The sequence below is a fragment of the Crocodylus siamensis genome, chromosome 11 (genome assembly GCF_052110815.1).
Source record: "Crocodylus siamensis isolate JL-2025a chromosome 11, ASM5211081v1, whole genome shotgun sequence".
NCBI lineage: Eukaryota > Metazoa > Chordata > Crocodylia > Crocodylidae > Crocodylus > Crocodylus siamensis.
In genome coordinates this window covers 6,302,553-6,328,217 of record NC_143405.1, presented here as the reverse complement: position 1 = coordinate 6,328,217, position 25,665 = coordinate 6,302,553, and the positions used below count along the sequence as shown (strand labels likewise).

Here is a 25,665-nt window from a genome sequence, read left to right as displayed (position 1 = left end):
GAAGATAAACTGAGCCATAAAAGATCCAGAAGACAAGTGCCTAAACAGCCGAGATTTATTAACTGTGGAGCTCTGTACTTCACCTCCTGCTCCCCCATCCCTTTGCTCTATGAGTCTAGCAACCTAATAGACATGCATGAGAGTGCCACGGCACTGCCTGACCTCCTACTATAAACATCTGAGGTTCCTGGTCATCACTGAACACAGACGTGGGGTGGGGGAGAAGGGCTAGGGAAGGGTTGCACTCATGTTGCATCATCAGCTGAAGCATAACCCTGAGCTGCAACCAAAGAAAACAGGAGAAAAAAACCATCTTTATTAAAAACAGATTCTTTCTGGGCTCTCTCCTTCTTTAAAGGGAAATGTAATGTTGAGAAAAGCCATGAGATTAATGCTGGGTTAGTAGCTGTCACATGGAGATTTCTATTAAAAGCTGCTCTTAGAAGAGCAGCTGAAAATTTTCCCACTTCCCCTTCCCCAATGCATGCACACAAGCATGTATGCATGCATGCACACACATCAGGCCAAGTGCAATGGAAATGCTTGGAGTGAAACAGGAAAACACCATTCAGCAAGCTGCAAATGCTACCTCCAAAGGAAGTTCACAGAATTTAGTGGGGAGATGAAAAGAACCGAGCGTCCAGCACCTGATGCAAAAGCCTAGGACTGGAAAGGATCTCCCAGGTCATCAAGTCAGTCACACCGTACAGTCCCAGTCATGGACCCGGATGCTCCTGACACCCTGGTAGGCCATTAACAAGTGATTTTATTTTAGCCTGATGCTCAAGAGACATTTCAGTCCCAGCAAATGTGTATGGGCCTCCTACCCCTAGGTACCCATGGAGGATCTGGCCCTTTAGTTTCCCTGCTCCTCCATTCCCCTGCCTTACAGGGAAAAGTCCTCACATCCTGCAGTAACAGAAGCCAGGTAAGGCACCTAGAAGAGAGAGACCCATAGCAATCCTTGGAGGCAGATCCCGGCCTCGTTGGAAGTTATATCCCCTACATACACGCTTTCTTCACATCTCAGTCTTTTAAACAAGACTTTGATGAACTTCAGCAAAGAGCTTTAGCTACCTGGCAAGCATGACACACCAGCCATGTGTTAACAAAAGGGTTATGAGAAAAGGTGAGGGGTTCTGTAAAGCCCCCCTTTAGATTCATTTTAATGCAATTTTGCTTGGAGATTTAGTTGAAAATCCCCCGTCTTTGCCTACAGGCTGCATTATTTAACATTTGAAAAAGACACGCTATTTTCTTCCTATCAGTCCAAAAGGCTGAATCCCCCACACTAAGTGAAAACAGAGCCAAGCCCTCACTTCACAGAGGTGCTACTGAGCTTATAACAGCTTGCCATGCTTCTGATGGACTCTCATTTTACTTATCTGCCTCCACCAGTCTTCAGCCTAATCCTTTTTTTTTTGCCTGAATTACAAAGCCCCACCCCGGTGCCTAGCTGTGCTTCTCGGACTCAAAAACATTCCTACGCCCAATCTTGTCCCCTTTGCTTTCTGCAAAGAGGATTCCCTCCCGTCCCCTCCCCAGGCTCATACCGAAAGTTAAAGCCCTGCTCAGCAAAGTACTGTTTGTCTCTGGTGCTGCAGCCCGCACTGCTTAAAACATTAGCTTCTATTCCTCAGCTGGGCACTTGCATAGCAGGAGCACTGCAGGCTACAAGAAGTCAGGCGTGTATGGGATTAGTATATATGAAAAGCTATTTAGGTGGAGGCTTTGCAGTGGGGAGGCATTAAAGGAACCAATACAGAAGAAAGAGGCCTGCAGCCTAAAAAGATATTTGCATGTGTTTAAAAAGGAGCAGGGGTGGGTGAAAAGGAGGATGAAAAAAGCCGGGGTCCAAACAACCTGCCGTCAGTGTCCATTTGGAGTAACACCACCGACTCCAGCGAGGTTACTCAAGGCTTAGGAGAGTGACAGTGAGCAGAACTGGCAGCGAGGGGTGATGACAAGGTGATACTGCATGGCACACGGAGGAACACTTTGTCTAGCATCCATAAAATTATAATGACCCCTACGCATGCATGAGACCCATGACCTTGCAGTTCCCTCGCCACGATCTTGAATGGGGCTTAGGTGTATCAAATATGCACACCTGGGTTATTTTCACCTGGCAAGCGAAGCCCGCTGAACTCCCCCACGTCACCTACATCGGGTCAGCGAGATGGGTTCATCCTTCACGTCCCCTCCAACTAGCCTGCCACGGTCAGGTAGCATGAGTGTTACTGGACAGCTGTTCTCAAGCACCAGCTCTTTTTCTCCCGGGAGGAGTTTAGTGACAGCATCCCTGTTTTCTCAGCTGCACTTCCAGAGCTAAAACATTTCACTGCAGCGCTCAGGAATAACAGGCAGGTGTGAGGATCCTCCCTACTCACCAGTATATCCCAAAATGCAGTCCCAACTTGAAACCAGACCATGGCTAAAAAAGAAAAAAAAGGAAAAAACAAGGCACTTTTTGGCTCAAAAGATCTGCTCCCAGCGGGTACTAAGGGGCAAGACAGACTGATTTTAGTCATGCAAGTTATTTCCACTGCTTTTTATGCCTGGAAGTTGGCATAGCTGAGAGAATTCAGCTAATGCTCCCAAGCTGCTTGGGCATCAATAGGATCCTTTATTACATTTCCACTGTAGCGATCACAGAGGTTTAAGGACCCTTTAACCCACAGCATGGTTTATTTCTGGTGACAATACACGAGAAAGAAGAAGAAAAAAAACCCCCTTTGGTTCTTGGATCCAAAACACAGCTTGCAGGCCCGAGAGTAAGAAATAAAAACAATTTCCCCTCCCCCCGAGGAAGGCCAGGCACATCTGAGAAGGAAGTCATCAAGACAGCGTCAACATAAATATGTAACAAGGCCGTTTCTTTTTTCCTGCAGTCATTTGCTCGGAGCAGAACTGAACTGGAAGAAGTGGTAAGGGGAAAGCTGGCAGGGCTAGAGACAGCAAGGCAGAAAGTAACAACGTGAATACTTGGACTAAATGACATCCTGAAACCTCTTCTGACCCTAAACTTTCTATGGTTATATGAATCTGGAACAACAACATTTTGGGTCATGCATCAGACTGAATTGTCCACATAAATGCAGAGAGCTGGCCAATGCAACACTTCATCCTTAAACAGACCAGGTGATCAACATCCACATGGGAAAGATGATGGCAAGATAAGCTTGCTGCTCATTACCTATGGATCAGGTATCCAGGTTGTAGCTGTTTGCGGCTAGAGGTAAAAGGAATCATGGTAGAGGTGATATCTTTTAAAGACTTTTTTTTTGCAGAAATCTAGTTGGTCTAATAAAAGCTATTACCTCCACCATGAGTGCTGATTCCTATTATTACACTACGTATGACACGGATTGTGCATGTCCCCTGCGACAGTGAGCGAGACGTGTTAGTACGAGCATTACCTTGTCCCCTCCACATAGTGGTTCCCACACATGCAATGGCCTATGCCAGCTCTTCAAGGCAAGGACGCCTTTTCAATACACGTTGTGCACAGCATCTGCCAGGAGGCAGCAGGCAAGGTGTTTAGGTGCTAGACAAGAGCTTTCCATTAAGGGTCTCTGGCAATGCCACTCCCCAACAGATTAGGGAGAAGAAAACTGCAAAAATAACCCAGCCTACCCAAAAATAGCCCTGCCTACCCAGCGTACCCATTTAGCAAGAGAGTCTGCTCTGTTAATAACAAGTTTTATTTAACGCTAACATGACATATGAAAGTAATTACACCCGTCACTGCCATAAAGCTTTCAAGCAACATCTTGAAGTCCCAAAGCCTCGTGAATAATTACTAGTACCAAATAAGCCAGAATGCCTTGATCTTCCATATACCATATACTGTTTTTAAAACACTTCTTGCTTTGAGTTGTCATCACAGATGAATGCCTGCATCATCAATAAATAGGACTTTGATACTGAATTATTTTCCTTCTGTCTTCTGCAGAGATCAACTCTGGTTTTTTCTGACAGTTTGCTCGGCACGCTGGATTATTCCTATTTATTAGGAATAGTCATGTATCTAGTTGTTTCCCTATCAATATCAAGAGAAGCAAGAGTCGCAGAGTCATTTTGATTATGCTCACTGCACTTCATCAGGCTGAAGAGCAACAGCAAAACTCTGTGCAGCCAGAGATGAATTACCCCCATATCTGTGTATGCTCCAAGATGTGGATGTTTATGATCCAGCTGTTATCAACATGCAAAATGCACCATCTAGTTTAATGATTTCTAGTATGTAGGCACTGTTGGCATTTTAAAACAAGTAAAAACCATGAAAAGAAATAAATGAATGGCTGCAACCTTCTGATAAATGGCCACAATCTTCTCAAGTTGTGAATTGCAGTTAGGTATCCAGCAGCTTGGCTACACGCCCTCAAAATGACCAGGTGAAGGAACTTGCTTCTGCTTATCTAGATATCTAAGGACCCACAGCAGCTTAGTAGATAATACCCATATGCATGCTAAAACAATTGGGGCAGTGGGGTGGGGGTGGGGGCATGCATTTTAACAGCGATCCCTGTCGTCCACATAAAGCTGCCTTTATTACCCTGCAATTATCATTACTTGGCAGCAAAGTGACTGCTGAAGATACCTTACATAAACACAAGCAGGCAGGACCTTTGAAAGTTGAGCAACAGCTCATCCTTGCACTTGTGGGAAGAGTGCCATGCCAACCTCTGGCAAGAGGCCATCCATGAGAAGTACGACAGGCTGAGGAGGTTGAGCAGAAGAAAGTGCCTGACTCTTGAAAGCAAGTCTAGACCCTGAGATACGCTATCGACAGCTCTGAGAAACAGCCCCAAATCCCTGCTATGGCTGTCGAGCCTGAAAATCCTGTGCACCTCATGGGAAGGCTGTGATTTTACTGATAGGAACTCACTGCTATTCTACAGGCTTCACCCCACAGACCAGGAGCAGGTAGTAAAAGTGCAAACTAGAAGGGACAGGAAAGGTATTTCTGGCCAGGCACCCATCCCAGAGAAAGATGCTGTAAGAGGGTACCTTACCCACTTGTGGGAAGAGTCGGAGCATGATAGATCCGGTTTGCCTCCTTTCCCGCTACAAGCAATCCCTATGTGAGCACATAATAGAAAAATCCATCTATCGATGAAAAGGCAAAAGGATGTTAAGTGAAATAGAAGAGCCAGGACAAGGGAAGGAAACCAAATAAGTGAGGACACAGGAAAGAAGAAGTGTTATTCCATGCCCACTCCACTGGTTAGAGACGTTTATGCTCATCTCTCTTTGAGTAATGCTCTGCAGCTGGTAATTTGAGCACAATGGGGATGGCTCGATAATAACACAGCACTTGATGCTTAGCATCTTCCTAGCTCTGTACAAACATGAAATGATGAAGGGTTCTGGAAACGTGACGGTGCTCAGTAAAAACAGCTGCTGCCACACGGGACCAAGAGAGCGGAGCTGGCTGAATATTTTCCGACAGAAAAAGAAACATGGAGCTACCAAATCCACTGTGTTTTGTGGGAACAGTGAATTCCAGCCCATTTGTTTAAAAAAAAAGAAAAAAGAAGAAAAAAGGACTGATGTGTTCAGATGTGGTTGATTTTATTGAAATGAAGCATTTCCAAAGATGCCTGGGGGAGGGGGTAGAAAATTTTGTAGGAAATTTGGTTCAAGGGGTTAAAGTTTCCTGCAGCAATTCTGACTCCCAACTGACCCCATGGCTAATGTACCAGGCCAGAAGGCAGCAAAGCAGCACCAGTGAATAAACTACTGGAAGCAACATCAGGAGAGCCCTAATGGTTGCTCAGGACAAGATAATGCATGACTAACTGGAATTCAGGAGACAGGATATTGTCAGTATGAAAATGAGAGAGCCTGTGGAGATGCCTGTTCTCCATTGTACAACTACCACGCTAAACAATGGCTAACTAGAAGGCATGGCATTTTCTGCACCAGCCTTTGTCCCAGATGACACGACTGAAACTTAGCTTTGATCATACATATGCAGATTTAATCAGATTCGGTATCGAGCAGCCTCCACTTCTGATGTAAAACGATGTCTGCAAGAAACAGAACTGCACAGGAACAAATTAGGCAGCTCGTATACACTAGCGGTGGCTACAAGAATAGAAAGAAAACCTAAGTTTCTAGTTCCAATTAAAAGCAGGGGAAAATCTATCACGACAATTTAACTTAACAGAAGACGCACATTTCTACTTTACTTCCCACAGCATCAACAAAGGTTTTGCTTATTTGGAGACTGAACAAGAATAGTTACAACTAATGTCACTGCACTGGCAAACGTGTCACGGTCCCTCCCAGTCATTAATAAAAAAATCTATTTTGGTGAAAGTGCCTCTGTCTGTGCAAGTGGTAGAAATCTGTGCCGCACTGCTAACGATCCCAGTTAAAACCGTCCGGAAAACACATGACAACAACATGGCATTAGCTTTGTCTGTACGGTGGTGTCACCCAGGGAGCTAAGTCACAGAACAAAACTACGCTGCGCTAAGCCCTTCTCACCCCGAACAACAGGATCTCTGCCCCAAAGATCCTACAAACGTACTCCAGCAACCTGGTTCAAAAGCATCAGCAAGCAGTGTTCAAGGAAAGAAAATGAGCAGGCTCTCCCTGCAGACCAGGCCTTTCTAGACAGTATTTTTTTCCTAATGCAGCCTTCCCCCTCTCTCAGCTTTATTAAAAAACACGGTTGGGAGAAGGGAGCAAATGTACAGTAACACACTGGCAGGGAACAGTATTAAAACGCTGCAGAGGCAGGATTCATTTTTTTCACTCAGTATTTATTATTGTTTCCTCTGCTTGGAGAGTGAAACTGCCAAAAATCTGATAAATTAAATGATGGGTCTATTTCTCTGTACGCTCCACCGAAATGCTGTTCTTACTGCAACATAGCACCAAGCCTAATGACTCTCCCTATGTGCCCCGACAGCCAACAATTATTGCCCCCCACCCACCAAGGCTTGTCCTAACTGGAACGAGAGCTCATGTGTGACATCAAGTTGCCTACTATGTTTTTTCCCCTTGCCTGTTTTTTACAATGAAAGGAACAGAGGAAGGGACCAAATTTTGGGAGGGAACAAACTGGTATGACATAAAGGACTCAAAAGCATCAGTCGGGACAGGCTGCAAATTGACTCTCCCTGGAAAAAGACACTAGCCAGAGGTAGCTGCAATGCAGGATTTCCAGTTCACAAGATTTTTTTCCTCACCTTTAGTTTTAGTCCAATCAGACCCAAACCAGTTTGGTTTTAATTTCTTGGACATTTGGAAAACCTTTTACTTTAGAAACACATGAACGTGATGTTCTGTCGACTTTGTTCAGCAGAGGGTGGGTTTTCCCAAAGTCTAAGACACCGTAGCAGTCCTAGCTGGCAGACTCCCCACGACAGGGCTCCCAGACTCCCCGCTGGTCCAGTACAGTCCCTGGGGTCCCTTGCTTGAGAAAACCCACATGGTAGGTCTGGCTGGGAGTCACAGACCCAGGATTTCTAGACTCTGAATTTCTGCTCTGCACCAGGGAGACTGGCATCTGGGAGCCCTGACCTTAGGCAAGGGTCTCAGGACCACCAGCACCTGCTATAAAACAGTGCTGAGCTCCACTGAGCCCCAGGGCTCCCCAGGCTTTCAGGTACCACAAAGGACCGCCTGGGCTAGCTAGGCACCAGTGCCTCTGGAGTAGCCAGTTCCAGGGCAGCCCCATGCAAGATACCTTGAAGCTGAGTCCCACTTCAGGACTTGCAAGCCCCTAGGGCTCAAATGACTTGAAGACTCCTAGCTTCACAATTAACCCTAATTTACCTGGTTGCCCCAAAGCCAAAGACCTTAGAAGCATCACAGGCTACCTTGGGGGCGGGGGGGTGACCACAACTGTCCTGGAGCCATGGCCTCTTGCAAATTTGGTTAACTAGAGCCAAGTGTTTGCAAAGTTGAGGTATGAGTCAATCCCTCACCAAAAGTCCCTACTTGACAACTACACAGCTCATCTGGAGCCCCAGGGAAGCTACCAGGGCCCCGTGCTGACTCAGGAGTTCATCCACATGGAGCACCTTGCACAGTTATAAGCTACGTTGGTACCAGCCTCTGGCAGGCATGAGCCACACAGCCCAAGTGCACATGAAGTTTTCCCTGTCAGCAAAGATTAATTTAGCCACAAGCTTGCGTGAAATCCAACATTACAACCAAGACAACTAGCTGTTAACCTCTCTCAATTCAATCACGGAGAAAAAGAGCAAAGGAAGCAAGGAGGAGAGATGCAGTGCCCAAATTCTGAGCGCCACCCAGAAGCCTGAATGCTAGTAAGAGCAGTCTCCAGCTTTACTGGACGGGAAGACATGGGTATGCACGGTTGTGGGAACAGGAGAGAAGCCTCCAAGGATTTTACACGGGGCTGGAAGGATTTTAACCCCAGGGTGTTGGGACTGCTTGCCTGTGTAACCGAAACGTTCCTTGAGTTAGCAGGGTTTCCTGCTTTACAGGCTGAACCCACCATAAAAGAACCCATTGGAGTAACACACCCAAAGATCAATAAGGATTAAGAGTAGGGGGGATGGATCAGCTCCACCTTTTTCTGGCTTCCTGCCACGCTGGAGCTGGCATCCACTACCCCAGTCATTAGCAATAAGCAGGCTGCTTCCTCGAGAGATGTCAAGACCAGACTCCCATCCGCTAAAGATACAGAAAGCACCTTCCAGCAGGCAAAGCCTCTACTTGCGCTGTCAAGACTCAGACACACAGGGTGGGCTAATGTCACCTTAGCAGGTATCAGAGCTGAGACGGCTTTTTTCCTTCCCCAGGGAGACAAATAAATAGACCTTCACACTGATCCCACAGAGCATCAAGGAGTGTGGCTTCCCCAATCTGACTGCACTGACTTTCTGCCAGGCGAGGTTCCTCTCCTGAACAAATCAAGCAGAATGCAAGGAGAAGAAGCAGTCCTCAGTTCACCTCTTGACAGCAGGGGACCCAAGCGGGGCCTTGCTGCCTTGGTGAAGTTTCCAGATAGGACCCGACAGGTGTCAAGCTCACGCTGCAACTCTAGGATACTTTTGATGGCTGCAAGGTAAATAAGTACCACTGCTCATCCGTACAGAGACAGGGGGTCAAAGGGGATAAGAACACACGCGCAGCACAGGCTTCGGTTCTTAAAGCGTTTCCTTCGCCAGGCGACAGCTCTGGCTTTTGAATCAGTTCACACTGCAAGCAAGATTGTGCTTCTCAGGGCACACCTCCATTTGCCCTAATGCGGTGCACAGGTGCAACTGAAAGCAGAATACGGCCCCCAGTGTGACAAGTCTTTCTGCCTGGCATTTACAGTGAAGCAAAACCCCCAGCAGAAAGGAAGAAAGCACTACTTAAGTTGCTACACTGACATGCACACCATGCGTGTGTCTATAGCTGAGATGTGGTACACAGAGGATCTGGTCCTTGGTTTTATACAGTCCCTTCACCATTACAGAACACCGCAGGAAGTAGGGACGTGCTATTACCATTTTAGAGCTAAATAACTGAGGCCCAGGAAGATGGGAGAGATTTGGCCACGCTGACAGAGAGAGTCTGCAGTACTGCACAGAAACCAACCAGTCCTCCCACGTTTTAGGCTAGCACCTGCACCACTGAGCCAACTCTTCTGTCTTCCCACTTTGTCCAAGTCCTAGGTGTCTGCAGTGCCAGGAGCAGACGGTAGCAAGGCACAAAGTGCCCTCGGTCTGCTTTCAGCTGGTTGTTAAGCCCCCAGCTGCTCTTGGGAGCCAAATGTAGGAGCTGGCAGGTAAGCATCTAACTCACAACGTGGTGAGGGAGAAGACACCAACTGGTCTTGATGGCCTCTGTATCAGATCTTAAATAAAACAAGAAACACTTCACAAGCCTCTGGTTGTCAGATGGGCATCCTTGAAACACTGAAGCCTGAACTCTGGGCCTGCTCAACTGAAGGGGGTTCATGTCTCTTTCTTAAAGCACCATGAAAATGAAGGCTGTTGCTAACATAACAGCTAGGGCCTCCCGATTCCCCTTGAAATCGGTGTAATTCAGTTCCACAAGCCCCAAGTTTATTCAGCTCTCAATGACTTTACCATGTGTAATAAGGGGCCAAGTCACCCACAAATGGGATGGTGTCAGTTCTGTGAAACCCCAGCCTCTGGCAGGAGGCAGATCTAGTTCTCGCTCCTAGATGGCAAGGGCAACAAAGTCTTTCCAGGGAGAGCTCTCTTGTATCTCAGCTACTGCTCCATCATTTTTCACCCAATTCCCAATTCCATACATGGAGCAAATATTGAACAGGAAGGGCTGTAATAGTTCCTTAAAAGAAAAAGAAAAAGAGAAAGAAAATAAAAGTATAGCATTCCCAATCTGTTCTAAGACCACACAAAAAAGTGAACTGCACCCCTCATCCCCTTGTGACAGTGTATATTTGGATCAAGTCAGCTCCACAGAAGTGTAGTTAGATCGGTTTCTGGCTTGGAAATCAAAAGGGTGGACCTCACTCCACTGCTGTGTTTTGGGGAAAACACCCATATTTGTTTTATTTCTTCTTAACTTGTGTACCTTATTTATCAGCCGGCCCCTACACTTGTTCTCTTTACCCCAAAAGAGCCTCACTGCAGTAGCTGGGGTTCGACACAAGGGTCTCCCCCAACAAAGCAGTCTGGAAAATGAGAGCCCGAGGCCCCATTCCTGCAAAGCCCGAAGCACACGCTCAGCCGCGAACTCTGCAGCGCTACTCGCACGCAGACCCAGGACAGAAACGTATTTCAAGTGAAGTGAGTGTTTAAATCAGCAACGGTCTGGCCTAAATCTGGACCAAACCCCGTGGCAAACCAGATAGCTCCACTCCTGATGGCACTCGACAGCAGTCAGTTCTTCAGCACGTCGTAACTTTAAACCTCCAAGTTGCTAAATAAGAAGTCACAACAGCAGCAAACATGGGGGGAGAAAGCATACAACACCTCGCCTGGAACAAGGGCAAAGAAACTTGCCGGATAAACAGCCGGCTGGCAGCCTTCATGGCTGGAACAAAACACAGCCCACACTGGATTATTTGTCTTTGCAAGCTTACAGCGCAAACTTTCCTGCAGGTTGGGAAAACGCTCTGACTCCAGCCCTCCTCGCCCCTACCCGCACCGTCCCTGCCTCCACAAACCCAAGCGCGAAGGATGAAAACGGGGCGACTCGTTATGTACAAGCTGCCGAGAAGGAAACGAGTCCTGGTCGGCCGCCAAGCCGTCTGCAGTTTTCTGGTTTTTAGCCCCTTTTTGGGTTGCAAAAAAAAAAAAAAAAAAAAAAGAGTGCTTCCCCCCCCAATCCAAAGGTGGATTCTGTACAAAAAGAAAAAAGATGCTTTGAGCTGCTGACTCTGGAGGAGGCGGTGGGATGCGCGGTCCCGGCGGGCGAGGACCACCGCGCCGCGGCGATGCTCAGGATGCTCCCAGAGCACGGGGGCGGCTCAGACTCCCCCTGCCCCACGGGAGGCGGACAAAGAGTTGCCCTGCCGCCCCGCCTGCAGCATCCCGCTCCGGCCGGGCTCACCTGCGACATCTGCGGCCTGAAGTTGATGTCCTTGAGGTCGATGGAGCCCGGGGACAGGTTGTGCAGCAGCTGGCAGAGCAGCACCCCATCGCGCAGCGCCTGCGCCAGGTCGAAGACGGCGGCCGACGGCCACACCACGCGGTGGTTGGGGGGCAAAACTTTGCAGTCGATGAGCCAGCGCCCGCACTGCCGCCACTCCTCCATGGCGCCCGCCCGGCCGCCCGTCGCCTCAGCGCCCGGCCGCCCGTCGCCTCAGCGCCCGCGCGCGGCCCATGCCCGCGCGCCCCGCGCCGCGCCGCTCCGCTCCCTCACGGCGAGTCCGGCCGCGCCGAGCCGAGCCGAGCCGCGCCTGGTCCGGCGGGCGGTGCGAGCGCGGCGCCTCCCACCGCCCACTTCCTTCCTCGCCGGGGAAGGGGCCGGGGCTGCGGCGGCGGCGCTCCCTCCCCGGCCACCTGTGCCTCGGTCCCTCCCCCCGCTCGCCCTCTCCCCTCACTTCTCCCTTACTCTCTTCTGTCCTTCCCTCTGCCCCCACTCATGTTTCCCTCCTCTCTCCCTCACCCTGCCCTCTTCCTTTCCTCTTCCCCTCTCTCACTTTTCCCTCCCTCTTGTCCCTCACTCTTTTCTGTCCTTCCTTCTCCCTTCCCACCCTCACCCCCGCACCAGTGCCCTACCCGGGCGCCGGGCAGCCCAGGTGAACTTTCAGTATTGGGGCCCCCTTTGCCGGAGATAACGATAATCATCATGATTTGCACCGTTTTCAGGCCCCCCTTCTGCCCCGCCGCCTGGTTCGCCCATGCCTATGTCCGGCCCTCTCCCCACACCAGTACCTACCTAGACTCCTGGCAGCCCCAGGCAGACTTCCAGTATCTGCCCCGCTTTGCCACAGATAAAGATGATAATAACAATAATAATCATGATTTGCACCATTTTCAGGCCCCCTTTCTGTCCGGCTGCCCATGCCCCTCACCCTTCCCTGCCTCTGCCCTCCGGGAACGGCCCCGGGGCGCTCCCAGCTTCTCGGGGCACTTGCAAGCAACCACCTGCCTCCCATCCATTTTATTTTTGGGGCATCGGGTTTCTCCCGGGACACCCAAAAGGGAGTTTCCACGCTCCCAGCCGCCTTCACTGAGCTGTGCTTTCCCGCAGGATCAGATCAGAGACCTGGTGAAGGGGGTGCCTGGCTGCAGGAAGCTCCTCTGCGTCTATCCCAATAGCAGGTAGCACCCGAGGAATCCTCGCCGCCGCGCAGCGCTCGTCCACGTGGGTGGATGTCAGGTTTTGACAAGTGGGGTGCCAAGAGCGAGGTGCATCACCCCATATGACCCTGCACATGTCTTCCTCCAGTTAAAAAGAAACTAGCTTTCCTAACATGCCGGGGGCTGAGAGCTGCCCCGTTCAGACTAAGATGGAACTGATGCATCCCTCCTGTTTAAACCCACTTCATTTTCCATTAGTCTTTTTTTTTGGTAACGCAGGACCACCTCCAGTACCAGGACCCTGCTGTGCCAGGTGCTGGAAGGCTGGGGAAAGACAGCAGGACCCCCTCCATGCTGGTGGAGATCAGCTTTGCAAAATTTACAGCTCCTCTTTAAACACTGGGAAGTGACGAGCTTGTCAGAATTGCTCCTGCTAGAGCGACCATCGGCAGAGCACCGTTGATGCCTTGTGGAAATCTGGCACCGAGTTGCCTTGCCCACCACGGAGGGCAGGCAGGAGACTGTGGCAGGAGCAGAACTCAAACCCAGGGCCCCAGAATTGCAGTGCTGTGAGCACAGAGTCATCTTTTATCTCCATCCGGCAGAGACAACAGTTATGATCATGCTCATTGACTTTCAAATAACACCCAGGGAGGCGCTCCTCTAATTCATGATCTATTTATTTATTACAAAGCTGAACTCTCAACCCAAAGTTCCTTGGCAGCCTCTTCTTTAAAATCTCACCCATAATTTTCTGCCGCCTCTTGCATTCAATCTGTCACCACGTGGACAAGCCTCGTACGACTCTTCCGTGCTTTTCGTTCACACGGCCTCTCCCTGTTTGGGAGTCAGCTCCCATCCAAGGTTTCTGGAGGAGAAACAGAAGCTGAGAGTGGAGTGCGCAGGAACGATGAACCTACATGGACTGCTAATGCAGATTGCAAAGACCATCTCCTCTGAATCCAACCCCGTGCAGCTACAAAAGCAGTGGTTCTTCCAGATTCGCCCGTGGTTTCCTTGAACACCATTAGAAAATGAGGAACTATTATTTAGGACGTTTCTTATGGCCTAATGCGCTTGGCTATACCTGGTATGTTTATCGACGGTCCCGGTGTGTCATTGCTGGCCTACCCAAGAGAATATTAGAGCAGTACTGAAGGAAGCAACATCAAAACATGCATGTCCAAATGGCATGTTCAGAGCTACGCCCTGCTATGGGTGTGTGCGCTACATTGACTTGAATAAGTTCTTAATACCCCAGGGGGCCTGATTTCTAATACCCACTTTCCTGTTCTTCCTGTTCTTCCTTACGCTTTTCACTGGCGTATCTCTAGCTCTCTAACAGCACCCACTGGGCGAGAATCATAACACCGCCGAAACAAATGGAATTATGCCAAGGATCATTCTGGCTTGGAGTACACTAGCCTGCTTTGGATGGAGGTGGAAGACTGCAGATAGGTTTGTGATGCGCCTGTAATTAAAGCTGCTCACTTCGTCTCGGCTTTTTTTACCGCTCTGTAAGAATGTGTGTTTGGCTCCCAGGTGCTTAGGAACCATCGCTGCCTATGCAAAGCCAGCATCTGCAAAGGACTTGCTGCCCCAACCTAGTTTCTTATCTACCCCTGCAATAATAAAAAATGGCTGATAATGGAGATAGCAGCAAAAACTCTGGAAGGTAAATTGGAGTCAAGTGTGTGGAGGCAGTATGTACTTTGGTTTGAGACGGCCTTCAAATGATATGGGCATTGTGAAGTCAACAATACAACCGAGGGAAGTCAACAGAGATATATTACATCCCCCACGTGCTAGGTAGGTCCCTAAATAGAAGGTAGTCTCTATAATAACATGTTTAACTCTGAGATTGACCTCTGACTTTGTTCCTCTTTTCCCACCCGCTTCTGCTGTGCAAGAGCAAGGATTTCTTAGGATAATATCTTTTATTGGAGCAGCTATACAGTGAGGATAGAGTGAGACAAGCTTTTGAATGCAACACATTCTTGGTCAGGGCCCCTTATATTGACGTTTTGGGGAATTATAGCTAGTGTTAATGTGTTAGTGAGCCAAGCGCCTGTGAATGTAGACATTTCACAGACGTGCTGATCTGCTGCCCTCCACTGGAGAGGAAAAGGGAAGCATTTCTGGTTTGTGTTTTTTTTAATTACATTCAGAATATTGATTTTATTACTTTCCCACTCACCCTAGCTCCTGGGACTATTGATTTCATGCAGAAAGATATTAATGGTGATAATATTTTGCCTTTTCATCGCAACATGCTTCACTAAGTAGATACACACAGTATAGCCGATACACAGCCCTCTCTGCTGGGGGGCAGGACCCAGCCAATATACAATCTGATGCACAGCTGTACAAGGATGGAATATTTTGACCATACAACTAGGCAAAGTTGCAGGACAGGGAGTGGTTAAGCTACAGGGGGAGGTATAATATCCAAACAGAGCAGAGGGGACCCAGAGACAACAGTTATGATCATGCTCATTGACTTTCAAATAACACCCAGGGAGGCGCTCCTCTAATTCATGATCTATTTATTTATTACAAAGCTGAACTCTCATTTTAAAAATCTTATCTGAACTACACATACACACACACACAAGTGTGCACATGCAAAAGTGCATGGGATTCCAGTACTCCACCCTGGAACAATCATAGCATGAGCTGAACCCATTGCTGCTGGAACCATTGATAAGTATTTTTAACTTGGCACATACAGCATAAAGCCATGCTCTAAATTAACCAGACCTTCCTAGTGACAACAAGAGAGCCTCCCTTGGGCTGCAGAGGTGGATGAAATAACTCCTATAAACTCTTGCTATGCAAATCTATTATAATCTACCTGGGAAATAGATTGAAACCTCCAAGCTATGACCTACCTATGTGCTTGAAGTACTTCTGCCATCTCCTGGGTACAGCTGGAAATGCACCCATCTGCCAGAAATCCCAGCGATGTCAGACTCCCCCAGGTTTGAGTGCTGGCTCAGGCCATTGCTTATCAAGGCATATCACCATGCCCACCCAGTGCATGCATTAACTATAGGCAGGTCCTTAACTGCTGCAGGTTATCTGTATGGGCAACCACCACCACAGTTAGGCTGTGGTCACGTATCCCTGCTCTTACCTACGTTCCCCCTGTATCCCCTGTAACCAGGTCATATAGACAGCGCATTCTTTTCAACACACCACGTCATTCCTTGGTCAACACCTGGCTTTCATCTAGGGGACTCAGCTCAGTTATGACTATATCCTAGGTAGCGTGTACATCAGAGGTAAATAGAATAGAGCAGCAATCATTCCAACCAACTGGGACCAAAACCCATTCCTAAAAATCAAATTATTTGGTTAATGAAACACGTTTTAAATGAATATTTATAATGTATATGTACATTATATATACAAATGTTTTTCACATTGATTTTTTTTCCATTGTTAAAACTCTTTGCTTTCGCTACCACAGCTAGGTAGGTCCCTAAATAGAAGGCAGCCTCTATAATGATAGAATAACACATTCAGCATGCATCACACAGGGTGTGTCTACATGAGATGCTAACTACACAGTAGCCTAATGCTACCTAGCAGTAGCATGCAAGGCAAAAACCTTGCTAATATGCTATTGCACAGTTGTATTAGGCTACTGTGCAGTTAGTGTCACTAAAAAGCCATGCGGCGGTGCTACTGCACAGTAGTGCCAGTTACTGCACATTGATTTAGTACTTGGTTATACCAGTACTAAACTTAATGCACAATGATGTACCAGGAGAAGCTAAGGGCAGCTTTTAGGGAAATAAAAACAGGCACTGAGTAGAGACAGACAAATACTTCCTGGGGATGGGGTCTTTGTAGATATCAGTATAGCATTTGCCTTTGCTGCACTGGCAATTGCTTTAAACATTTATTTGGAACGTGCAGTTGAGGAAAGACAACTCCGGGACTCAAAGAGGATGGTGCAGCAGAGGTCAGGGGCATGGAGCTGGGCAATGACTGCCTTTGGAAGCCTGCAGCTTTCAGCTTCTGTTATCTTGGCAATTTAATCACTCCAGTTACTGAGCTACTTATTTTGCCTTGGGTTGGAGACTGACAATGTGGAGAGCTTTTCAGAGAAGATCAAGATCCTTCTCAACGGGGCCCAAACATAAATCTGGAGCCACTGAAGATGCTGCATTTCACTCTCCAGCTTCCACAGGGTCCATTCAAGGCTGGTCTGGTTTTCACTGCATGCTGGCTGAAGGCATAAACTTCTTGAGTGGCATCAGACTATTTTAATGGGAACAATTCTCCTGCTTAAAGTGAGCAACCACCCTGTATTTTCTAGAGCTGCGGTTCTCAACCTTTTTTGTACCAGGACCCGCTTGTAAACACTGATGGCCAGTCCTGACCCAGTGCCCCTCACTCCCGACCCACTGCCCTGTGCCCCCAGCCCCCCAGTGTGTGGAGCAGGGGGTGGGTATGTGGGGAAGGGGGTGGCATATATGGGACCTGGGGGCCCCAAGCAGCCCTTAAAGCCATGGTTTCCTACATTTTTCTCCTTTAACAGAGAAAGTTTGTTGATCCATTTTTACAGTTTGTCCGTGGCCCTTTCATATATTCTTGCGACCCACTTTTGGGTCACGACCCATAGGTTAAGAAACACTCTTCTAGAGGCCCAGCTTAGAGGCATGCACTGAAAGGGGGCTTTTGTCCCCAATATGAAAAAAAAAACAAAAAACCCAGCTCCAAATTGGTACCAGACAACATCCTGATCAGGGCTGCTGTGCACGAAGGCCCTTGCTATATGTTACATATATGACACTATTTCCTGGTGAATCGCACAGTAAACTTAGCTGACCACGCATGCAAGGTAATTATCACATGATAAAAATGATTGTCCAGCTATAGAAAGTGCCAACCAGCACTAAAGTTAGTGCTTGAAAAAATGTAACAACTCTATAGCTGGTTCCTATCCAGCTTCTCTTTGGACATATAGTAGGACCCAAGTTGTGCAACCGTATGTTCCCTGAAACATATCTACCATCAATTTTATGGCTACTAACAGCTATCTGTCCACAACCAGGTCCTGAGATTTTGCTCCCTGAAGGTTGATTGCTTTGCTCCTGGCTCAGTCATTCTCTTCCCCCTCAGTTGAGCCCTTTTGGATGGAGGCAGGGGGTGTAGTGCATCACTGTATTCCATATTTGGGGAAAGCAGCATTATCTACCTTGAATAATGTAAATTAAAGCCATATGGCAAGGGGTGGGGTATCACCTAGTTGCATAATAAGTATGTGCCTCAGATATTTAGCAGAAGATTAGATAGCATTGTGGCTATAAAAGAGATAAGAAGATTGAGAGCTTACCTTCACCATAATCAGCAAACATATCTACTTGGGAGATACATTTCCTACTTGGTTTGCTGAGGTATATTAGATAGAGCAAAAGGAATGCAAACATACGCATTAAAAAATATGGAAATGGGAATATAAAAAAGGTACATAACTACCCAGTTGCATCCACAGTTCCAGTATCACACACAGTTGTGAATGCCAAATTGAGCAGTCCACAACCAACCTTGCCACTGGTCTGCTGTCTTGGCCCAGTTTCAGTCTGCGCTAGAAACCCTCTTCACCTGCTCACTGGACGTTGGATACCTTTCAAACATTGCATCTAAATGTCCATTCACTATAGCAATGGTTTACAACCTGTTGTCCGTGGACTCTTTGGGGGTCCACAGGCTATGTCGAAGGGGTCTGCAAAAGACAACTGCGATTGATTAAAAGTATGTGAATACCCACACTTATAATTCAAAGCGGTCCGCATGTCCGTTTGCAATTTCCAAAAGGGGTCTGCAAATAAAAAAAGGTTGAAAATCACTGTGCTACAGGGAACAGACTCCATCCTTCAGGTCACCCACTTATTCTTAGCCAGAGACTCTTAATATCAACCGCTTCTCAAATCAGCTCCTACCTGTGGTGAAAGCACCACAACATAGGACATCCTGTGCTTCAGATATGATGCTTGAGGAGCATCTCTGAAGGAAACCACTAGGATATTGCTCCTGTTCTTAAAACTCTGTCCAGAGACTCAAGTTTCCAGTTCTTCCAAAGACTCCTTATATCACCCGTGATAAACTGCATGGTCCGTCTATATCTTGATTCCCTATGTGCAGAATGGAGATCATCATCATCAGTCTGCTCGTCTGTTTACTATAATGCTTAGGGGCTGGGACTGTCTTCACTATGTGTGCCCACGCATGTGTATGTGTACACGACCTAACGGAGTATCAAGGTGCCGCCTTAATATAAAGAAATACTCATCCTAAGAAAACAACAAACAGCTATCCTCTTCCTGGGCCCCGAATACCCCAATACTCTTTTCTCTTCATCACCTTCTTACACGTCTCTGCCACGCCAGCTCTCATAGTCCCATGAGGTGCAGCGTCTCACTACAAGCAGGTCTCCAGGTCTTGGAGTCAAGTGACTCCATGGGGGGGAGGGGGGGGAAAATCACAGATTTCTAGGTTTGTTTGGTGTTTTCAAAATATAAACTCCCAGCCTTTGTGGTTGGGAAGAAAAACACAGCCCCAACCCCCCTAAAGGCTCAGACCCCAAAACAGCACATACAAAAAGCCTGAACTCTGTTATTTCCATCCCATTGGGATGGAAATGGTCAGCCATGGGATTTCAGGAGGCTTGGCTCATGATTTTTGAACACGTGGGGCTGATCTTTGAAGCAGGGACCTCAAATACCCCTCTGTTAGGTCTGCCTACACATACAGGGAGCTGGCCTGAGTCCCCTGATCATCTTGCTGGCTAATTGTCTTTATTAAGCCAGTGGTTCTCAACCTTTCTGGATTCACACCATCCCTGGAAAAACACCACCTTTTCGCTTATACCAGATTTCTGACAACAGAATAATCCTAGAGCAATTTTTCTGCTGCAAAGACCCCAGAAAAGTCACAACGGGTCTTTTCTAAACCCTTCCCTTGCATGTCTCTCTTCTAAACAGACCAGACCTGGGCTCTCCCCTCTCCCCTGCCCCGCCGTGCTGCTCCTCACCCCTATTCCTCCTAGATGCTTCCTGAGGGGTGGGGATCCAGCTAGCGGCGCGGTTTTTTAAATCCTACAAAGTGAAGGTAGGTCAACCCCTGCTGCAAGCAGGACCAGCCCCAGCCCCAGCCAAGCCTTAACCACCTCCAAGGATGGAGACTCCCCCACCTCTCCGGCTAGCCTGTCCCAGCGCTTCACCCCCCTCCTAGCCAGAAAGGTTTTCCTAGCATCAACCGCGACCCCCCTCGCTGCAACTGGAGCCCGCTGCTCCGTGCCCTGGCGCGGGAGCGGGCTTCCCAGGACCCCGGAGGCTGCAGCTCGGGCACCAGCCCCGCGGGGGGCGGCAGAGGTGGATGTCTCGGCGCTCTGGCTCCTCCCCGCATCATTGATGCTCTCGGAGCTCCGCCGCTCGCCGCTGGCATGGAGACGGCGCGGGCCGCCGCCGCCTGCCGGGCCGGGCCAGGGGCAGGGGCAGGGCCAGGGAGCCCGCGGTAAGGGGCGAGGAACAGCCTCCGGTAGGGACTAGGGGTGCTGGGGGCAGGGACTGGAAGAGCTGGGGCAGGGAACAGCCCCCCTGGCAGGGACTGGGGATGTTGGGAGCAGGAAGCAGCCCCCTTGGCAGGGACTGGGAGTGCTGGGGGCAGGGAACAGCCCCCCCCGCAGGGACTAGGGGTGCTGGGGGCAGGGAACAGCCCCCCCCGCAGGGACTAGGGGTGCTGGGGGCAGGGACTGGAAGAGCTGGGGCAGGGAACAGCCCCCCTGGCAGGGACTGGGAGTGCTGGGGGCAGGGAACAGCCCCCCCCCCCGCAAGGACTGGGAGTGCTGGGGGCAGGGACTGGGGGAGCTGGGGGCAGGGAGCAGCCCCCCGGCAGGGACTGGGAGTGCTGGGGGCAGGAAACAGCCCCTCCCGCAGGGACCGGGAGTGCTGGGGGCAGGAATTGGAAGTACAGGGGGCAGGGACTGGGGGTGCTGGGGGCAGGGAGGGGGCGGTCTCTGAGGGATTTGGGGCACTCAGCTGCAGCTGGGATGAGCTCCTTCCAGACGAGCCGGCGGCAGCAGTTCTCCATCTCCCCAGGTTGACGCTGCAGTGCGGATGAAGCCGAGCGCGGGCAGCGCCTAGGCGGCCGCGGGCCTGCAGCGAGGAGAAGCAGCCCACAAACTGGCCTGCGAAGACTGTCATCTAAGGCATCCACTCGTCCTCTCACCTCTTCTCTCCCAGCAAGGTCTCTTTTGCCTCCGGCAACTGGATAACTCACCCAGAGTCAGTCGCCTGGAGGTAACTGAAGCCGGCTGCTTAAAGCGCCCTGCATCGACCAGACCCAGGAGACTTCGTTACTTGATGCTTCCCAGGTAACTCAGGCCCTGCTTGGCAATAAAATCCAGCTTCAGCGCAGCCAGTCCAGTCAACAGCTGGGTCCAGGCCTGGACTGCTGACTTCTAAGCTCTCGCTGGATAACTGAAACCTCTCCCTCTTTGCAGAAGCAGAAACACCCAAAGTTGGTGAATTAAAATCTCTGAGCTGTTTAACAAGCCAGGATTTTGCTAAGCCTGCTGTTAGGCTGTCAACCTCTGCTTTAGTAGCAATTTCTCCTTCCCGGAGAGCTGTTGCTGGCAATGCAGAGGCCAGTGCATTAATCCTCGGCAAGAAGAAACAGTCTAGTGCTGTCATTGTTCTGTAGCACAGGCCTTCCCAAAGTCCTGCAGTTGCACCAACGGAGGCATGGTGCTTACTGTAACACACAAGAGCTGGTGCGTCACCAGTGCCCTTTGTCGGGCACCATTCTGCACATGCTGATTTACGCATCAAACCCCATCCCAAGGAGATTCCCCTTCCCCTCCATGCACAGGAGTCCTATCCCTACACGTGCCCGGGGATTAGCCAGCGGATCCATCCCCGCACCCAGGAGCTGGTACTGCAGAGCACACGACGAGCAGAGTAATGAATGGCCGGGTGCCGCTAGCTGAGAAAGCCTTATCCGAAAGCTATGCCAGGCTGCGATACAGAGACACCTCACTGCTTATCTGGCAGCAGCAGCAGCAGCAGCTGGAATCCGGCCCCCCGGCTACCTATTTAAGTCGCAGCCGGAGCATGTGGTACTCGCAGTACGGCAATGAAGCTATCCTGGTACGGGACAAGAACAAGCTCGATGTCTCCAGAGATACCGGGCAGTCCAAGTTTTGCACAGTTATGTAACTGGGGTGGCTTAATGCCAGATCGCTGTGGGCAGCGAACACATGAAGAAGCCCGCTGGAAGCCTTAGGCACGTTTTCTTCAAATTAACAAAAAAAAAAAAAAAATGGTGGTAGCTTTAAGTATGTCGCACTCTACTACTGCTGCCTCCTATGTGATGGGGAACACGTTACCCAAGTCGACGCAAGGGAAGAACAAATTAACTTCCCTGCAAGCAAGGCTCTGTGTGCCTGGTACCCACATCCATGTGGCACTTGCATAAATATTTTCATAAGGGATGTTTTATCTGAAATAGTTAGACTAGTGCAACCCACTAGCATGGATGCATGTTTGCTGGTATAAAAGTACCTTATACTGACAGAGCTTTCTTTCCCTTACAGGAATAGCTTTTCCAGTATAAGCACTTGATACTAAGATAATAGCACCAGTATTAAAGAGGAAGAGGGATTGTATCCTTTCAACTCTATCATTAAGGTGGTATGAGTTGTGCGTGTAGGTTGGGTCTTAATTTACTAAACCTGCAAGGATGTTTGAGGTTTGAATTTATTTTCCCCATTGATGCCACCCCTAGCTCAGACTTTTAATTGAGCTCGTCTAGGAGAAACACAATCTAGTCGGGTCCTCACCTAGACTAGCACCATTGGATAAGGCTGGGGATCGCAGGGGTCACGGGAATGTTTGAGCCCAAGCTGTTAGCATTTGGAATTGCTTAGAAATGTTTCTTAAGAAAAGATTATCCTGCAAAAACAGGCAGTAACCAAATCTGCCTTTTCTGACTTCCCATGGGCCAAATATAAAAAACTGAAGCGACATACAGGGAGTTGTGTTAATCTCTGCCAGAGCTGCAGCTTTAATGCAGCTCCAGAACCCAGGGAGTTAATGCTGCTGCTGCAGGCTCCCTCCTTTTCCCCTGTTGGGACTCCTGGAGGGATTTAGCTCACCCCACAGTACCCATAGTAATTGGGACACTGGGGCATATACATCAATCCTTGCAGTGTTAACTAAGGGGTATACTGGAGACTGAATGTTTTAGAAACATTTAGACCATAGCCTTGGTGGTGCTTGTTGCATTGCTGCTGCATCTCAATTCAACAGCCCAAAGGTTTCCTGAAGAACTTGACCTGGGATGTCACAAGAGCTCCTTGCTGTCACTGCTTCCCATGTGAGCACCAAGGTCTGCGGTGAGGAGGTCGCAGTGATTTTGCTGAACTGGCTGGAAGCCACATGATGCCCATCACTGACCCCACTCACCGTCTGCAGAAAGAATCATAATAGTGACATGCAGAGAAACAACTCAGAGACAGGTACGGGCATCAACACGAAGGGCCTAGGGGAAGTAAACAGATCACCCTTCTAAATGGTGATACACCCTCAGAGCCCAAAGCTTCCTCTGGGCTTACTCCTACCGATGCAGAGATTTTCCTCATTTCAGAAAGTTTTAGAAACTTTCAGAAAGATTGTATTAACATTGCCTTTGGTGCGATCATAGGAAGTAAGGCTGGAAGGTCCACCCCAAGCTCTTCGTTTTACTTGTTCTTATGTTTCGACTTGGCTGCCAAGTCAAAATACCACTTATTCCACCCTCCTAACTAGCCCTGCGCAGGGGTGCAACGCTTAGCATGTACACTAGTGACTGGGATGGAGGTTCACATGACAGTCGAGGGCAGCCGCATTGCGTTGCTTTCCACATGACAGTACGTTTCCCCCATCACTTAGCGTAACACCATTGTGCTGTTTGTCACAGCAGATTTGGTGATAAGGTTGATAAGGAGTGAGAGTTTCTGTGCGTCTGTTATGTAGTGTGGACTCGCTTGTTTTAAATGCTGTTGTCATTTCCTGACGAAATAAAGTGACTAGAATGCATCACTGACAGCAGCTGTTCTTTTGTTTTCCACACGAACTGCCTTGGTGCATTTGATTATTAGATACAGATGTATATACGAGAGATAGATACACAGCTATATAGATATACTGACTGATATATAGATATAGATATATTACAACTCAGAGTGCTGGCCAAGGCCAAGTATATAGGCAGGCAAACCCAATTAGGAGCTGCATGAGCTAGTGGTACACCTGTTGGCACCTTAATGTTGCGGCAAACCCCCAGTCAGAACCGAGAGCTGCAAGGTGGCTTACCTGGGAGGGCTGGAAATGTGTGGATGAAACTGAAGCCTTGGTGATGCTTCTGTTGCATCGCCACTGCATCTCAATTCGACAGCCCAACGGTTTCCTGAAGAGCTTGACCTGGGATTTCACGTGAGCCCCTTGCTGTCGCCGGTTCCCACGTGAGCGCCGAGGTCTGCGGTGAGAAGGTCATAGTGATTTTGCTGAACTGGCTGGAAGCCGTGTGATGCCCATCACTGACCCCCTCTCATAGTCTGCAGGAAGAATCATAATAGTGACACACGGAGAAACAACTCAGAGGAAGGTACGGGCATCTTCACTGCCAGCTCTTTGCATGAGAGCAGACACGAGGAACATGTGTCCTTTGAGCCATCGGCAGACACAGAGAGCCAGGTCCTGCACCAGAATAAGGAGGCAGAGCCCCATTGTAGTCAGTGGAGCTACAACTGGCATCCTCCAAAGAGCTGTTCTAGTGAAATCCAACCCACTGCAATTCTACCGCTGCTTCACAGGCACAGCAGGCCAGGGGAACTTGGACTGAGCCTGTCGTTGAAAGGATGCATCAGACGTTATGTTCTACAATCGACTGTCTGTAACCAGGACAGCTTGAATCTTGTCGCTGTCACTCAGCTGGGCACTGACTGAGGTTGTCTGACAAGTGTTGGGAAGCTCCCTTCAGGCTCTGGGCTTGTATGCCACGTTTGTACGATAGGCATCTGACACCTCCCTGCAGCAGATAATGTTCTGTCCCATCTCTCTACAGGCTTCCTCCAGGAAAGCGTGTACAGATGTGCTTCAAACCAATGAGCAGGGCACCCTTTTGGGAGTCGCTGTCCAATGAAGCAGCTACGACTTTTAAAATCCCCTTTCTTTTCCTGAAGTCCTAAATTTATAGATGAGAATGTTCAATTTTGACCAATCAAAATGGGTTTAAGGTTAAGTGCTTAGATGCCCAGCTGGGTCAGAGTCAGAGCGCTCAGCAGCTGGCAAGATGAAGCCCTGGATGTGGCTAATGTTAGGACTTTGACAGCTTATCCCATGGGAGCAGCTCTCCTGCATCAGAAGGGAAAAGTCTACACAGGCTTCCTCCCAGGAAGTGTGTGAACCAAATAACAACCAACAATAACACATAACATTTTCCAAATAACAAGCAATTAATAAAAACGGGAGGAAAAGATAAGGCCGTGTCCTCTTTAATGTCTTCACCTGCAGATGGACCAAGGTCTTTTAAGGCACTGGGTGGAAATGTGGATGGGGAACAAACTCTTGCAGAACCCCACTACGCTTATTCTTGTGGTATTTAAATGCCTGAAAATAAGATCTAAAAAAGTCCCATTGTGTCAAGGAAATTCATATGGCCATAGCTGAGTTACCACCAACAGGCAAACCAGATTTAGCAGCTTTAGGTAGGTGAGTGGTTTCCAGTACTGATTCTTTCAGTCACTAGATATTGATAACCCCCTTAACTGAAGGTAGGTGGCTAAACAGTTACTGATGTCCCACCCTGCCACTGACTGCATTTCAAATGATTGGCGAAAAGCACTCACCTGTTTTGGGGCCAGAAGGACTTCTGCAGCCACAGTCCATATTACTGC

At 48.9% G+C, this 25,665-nt stretch overlaps 2 protein-coding genes across 5 annotated transcripts in view; one reads left to right on the top strand and one right to left on the bottom strand.

Annotated features, from left to right (window-relative positions):
• VAV2 (vav guanine nucleotide exchange factor 2) overlaps positions 1-11,995 on the bottom strand; it is a 270,523-nt gene extending 258,528 nt beyond the window's left edge. Inside the window, exon 1 of one of the 3 annotated variants that reach the window (XM_090022197.1) lies at positions 11,521-11,995. In XM_090022197.1, coding sequence (XP_089878323.1) covers positions 11,521-11,724 — 204 coding nt within the window. In that variant the 5' untranslated portion in view covers positions 11,725-11,995. The remainder of the gene's footprint in view (positions 1-11,520) is intronic. The other 2 variants (XM_090022195.1, XM_090022194.1) reach the window with 2 other exon arrangements.
• An 8,097-nt stretch (positions 11,996-20,092) lies between these two features.
• BRD3OS (BRD3 opposite strand) lies at positions 20,093-23,806 on the top strand. Of its 2 annotated transcripts, XM_090021059.1 has the most exons (3): positions 20,093-20,243; positions 20,828-21,102; positions 21,600-23,806. In XM_090021059.1, the coding sequence occupies exon 3, from the start codon at positions 21,692-21,694 to the stop codon at positions 21,944-21,946; it is 255 nt and encodes an 84-aa protein (XP_089877185.1). In that variant the 5' UTR covers positions 20,093-20,243; positions 20,828-21,102; positions 21,600-21,691; the 3' UTR covers positions 21,947-23,806. The 2 variants fall into 2 exon arrangements, with proteins under 2 accessions (XP_089877185.1, XP_089877184.1); XM_090021058.1 differs by having other exon boundaries at positions 20,828-23,806.
• Positions 23,807-25,665: the final 1,859 nt, after the last annotated feature.